At 60.7% G+C, this 3,517-nt stretch overlaps 1 protein-coding gene across 1 annotated transcript; it reads right to left on the bottom strand.

Moving 5' to 3' along the window:
- Positions 1-1,215: 1,215 nt before the first annotated feature.
- On the bottom strand, positions 1,216-2,643 carry LOC113813450 (ski oncogene; the record flags this gene model as incomplete). Its single annotated transcript, XM_070120236.1, is given in 1 exon segment — positions 1,216-2,643. A coding segment is annotated over 1 exon segment (1,288 nt), but the record flags the coding sequence as incomplete, so codon positions are not given.
- Positions 2,644-3,517: the final 874 nt, after the last annotated feature.

Genomic DNA, 3,517 nt, shown 5'->3' with positions numbered 1-3,517 from the left:
GGAAGGAGACGCAGGCCAAAGAAAGGAGGGAAAAAGGGGAAAATATATACAAAGGACAGAACCGAACAGGCGAAAATAATTGTGCAGATAATGGCAGCGACGTTGTTCAGAGGAAGTCCTGGGGCAAGAACACACGCCTTGGATCTCCTACAGAGTGAGGCGGGTTGGGGTGGGGGTGGGGTGGGGGGGAAGTAGGTAAAGAATGGAAGAGGGGGAGGGCGAGGAGGAGGGAAATCAAGAGGAAGAGGTGTAAGGAGGGAAGTCGGGAGGAAGGGAGAGGTGGGAAATCAGAAGGGAGAGAAGGCAAAGGATGGAACAGAGACGAAGAGAAAGGAAATCAAGAGAGACGAGAGAAGGAGAGAAGTCAGGAGGGAGAGAAGGAGAGAAGGAGGGAAGCCGGGAAGAAGGCAGAGAAGGAGGGAAGAGAAGAAGGAAACTGGCAAAGTAAGCGCTGATTTCCGACGTCTCGCGAGCGTCTCTGGCCGTAGATACGCCTCTGAAATCTCTATGACGTCACCGGCCGGCTGGCCCGGAAATCGGTCTTTTAAATGCTGCGGTTTCACACACAGGGGCGCCGTTGGGCCGGAGGGAGGGGGAGCCCACCCCTCACCCCAATGCCCTGAATCTTTGTTTACATCGGATTTCAATCGTTCTTCAGTCACCAACTAGACCTCCCTCGAACTCTTGCCTTCCCCACCAGCTGACGGAGGCCACGGCGGAGGCGCTGGTCCCTGGCCAGCGGAGGGCACCGCCTGCTGCATCCTCTCCTGACATTTCTCTCGGCGAAATCCCGGTGCAGCCGAGCATGCCGCGCCGGAGACGTGTTTTTGCCGGCCTCGTCTGGAGCGATTGCGACCTTCCAGAGCCTCCGCACCTTGGCAGCCGGCGGAGCTCCACATGGCGAGAAAGGCAGGAGGAAGTGGCGGTGGTGGTGGAGGAGAAGGAGGAGGAGGAGGCGATGGTGGTGAAGGTGAAGGAGAGGAGGAGGAGGAGGAGAAGAAGAAGAAGAAGAAGAAGAAGAAGAAGAAGAAGAAGAAGAAGAAGAAGAAGAAGAAGAAGAAGAAGACGTAGGCAATGAAAGGTAAACACGGCGGGCCAGTGAACACCCTCAAACGGCGGCGGAGGCGAGGCCGCGGGCGCCCGAGGAGCAGCAGCCGCCCCGGGAACGCCGCCCGCGCCTCCGCCGCCTGGGGAACGCCGCGGCAGTGTGGCTTACCTGTTTGCGCTTGTGGTTGGCTCCCGCCGGGTCGAACTTGCTCTTGAAGGCCTTGAGGAGCAGCTCGGCCTTCTCGAGGGGCTGCCGCTGGTCCTTGGCCAGGAGCAGGTAGGTGCGCCAATTCTCGGCATCGAAGCCCCAGTGGATTGTCTGGTTCTCGAGGGACCTGTGGGCGTGGCAGACGAAACGCGCGGGCGGGAACAGGCCGTGGCACTCCTCGCACTCGATGCAGGCGGCGCTGGCGGAGGCGTACAGGTCGTCCCACACCAGGCCCTTGCACTTCCCGAAGCAGGTGTGGTACACCCGGAGCTGCGGACTCGCCTGCTGCGACTGCGCGGGTGCGGGCGCGGGCGAGCGGGAGGGATGGGCGTAGAGCAGGGCCTGCGTCAGCCTCTGGGCGTCGGTGTGGGTGATGAGGCCGCAGGACGTGGCCGTGTGCGGCAGGACGCCCGCCACGCGGAGGGCGTCCAGCTGCGAGGGCGTGGAGCGCGAGCAGAAGATGCGGAGTTCGTCGCACACGTTGTTGATCTGCCACAGCGAGAACTCCCGCAGCACCGTGTTCAGGATCTGCGGCAGGCACAGGCGCCGCTCGCCGCCCACGTTGAAGCAGGCGATGGGCTCGCCGTCCAGCAGGGTCTCCTCGCAGCCCCTGCTGGAGCCCGGCGAGCCCTTGTCGGCCGCCGCCAGCACCGGCCACGGCTGCGGCGGGAAGGGCGCGGGCGCCAGGAACACGCCCGGCTCCACCCACGACCCGCCGAAGCCCGCGCTACTGTCGGAGGCGCTGCCGGCGGCGGGCGACTTGATGCTGGCGGCGCCGGCGGTGGGCGCGGAGGGCGCGGCGGCGAGGGCGTCGGCGGGGGCGGGGGGTTGTGGGGTGGCGGGGGCGGGGGTTGGGGGAGAAGGGGAGCGAAGGGGCGCTGCCGAAGGAAGGGCGCCGTCAGGGTCCTTCCCCTCCGGCAGGTCGGGCTCCCTGGCGGAGGGCGTGGGCGGGCGGCGCGTGGGCGGGCTGGACGGCGCTGGGCCTCGCCTGCACTCGGCGGCGTCGTCGGCAGCGCACCGCCGGGGGCTGTCCTCGACCTTGTTCTTGAGGGAGTCCTCGTACAGCTTGATGCACTGCTTAAAAGACTTAATGTTATCCTCGCCGAAATCGGTCACCTTGTCGCTCACGCCCCTGCCGCCCGCGACGTTCAGGTAGATAGTGCCAGGCCCGTGGAGACTAGTCATGGCTGTACTCTGGTACGAGCGCAGCACTCGCTTGAGATGCGGGGTGTAGTCCTGCGTTGCCATGATGGCGATTTCCTTGCACAACTGGGTATGCACGCACTAGCACATGATCATCACTGCACTCACTGCGGTGTGAAGCCGCGACGCACGAACAACATCCTCTTACCTCGGTGGCTGGTCACTTACTGAACGCCGTGGCCGCTCCGAGCCTCGTCTCGTCTACTCTTCTTCCCGCCACCGTCGCCGCGGCGTTGCCACGTCTCCGCTCGACGCGACACCGCAACACCTTCCATATCAACGCAGTTTGCAATCAATTCAGTTGAATAGTAGGGCTGTAAATATACTGTTCATAGCATATTGTTTGTTATATGATAAAATGGAAGGTATTTCGGTATAAAAGACTGTGACATCGTTTTCCACGTGGCACCGCCAAGACTGCTGTGCATACCGTCTGCTTATGGTGGTGTGGTTACTCATACACTACCATAGCTTTGTCAAATGTTATTAAATCAGCAAAATTTGTTGCTTATATGAGTCTAAGATGAGAAGGAATCCTTCAAAACAAAGAAATAAACTTGGAGAAAGAAAACGGACGCAGTATATTGGTGGAATCACCGTCGGGCTTGCCAGACGCACTCCGTACGAACGCTCTCAACCTTCACTCGGTCGCTCACGTAACAATATACCTCTGTCGGGAACGTATTACAACACTCAAAACAGCCTTCCCAAAGCACCCCGTCGGAATCCGAGCAGCATCACAACCCCTGCCGTTATTCCGGCCATAAACCATCCCCAAAGAGTTTAATTCCCGGTTGCTGCAGCCGCCAAGACGACGCGCGCAGGTAACCAGACGAGAAACAGTGGATCGCGTTTCTGACGCAGGCTGAGTCACGTGACATAAGCCCCGTCAAAATAGTGCGGCGTGACACGGCCCGGACACCGCCGCCGCGCCGCCGCCGGGACGCTTGCGGCATAATAAACGCGCATGCCGCACATTCCTGCGGGACAATTACGGAGGATTGTTATCAATATCCAGGGCTATCATTATGCGACATTTCCGCGGGATGATGTTTACAA

Source organism: Penaeus vannamei, unplaced genomic scaffold (assembly GCF_042767895.1).
Source record: "Penaeus vannamei isolate JL-2024 unplaced genomic scaffold, ASM4276789v1 unanchor3884, whole genome shotgun sequence".
Lineage (NCBI taxonomy): Eukaryota > Metazoa > Arthropoda > Malacostraca > Decapoda > Penaeidae > Penaeus > Penaeus vannamei.
The sequence above is the reverse complement of the archived record's forward strand: the minus strand, read 5'-3'. Positions and strand labels throughout refer to the sequence as shown.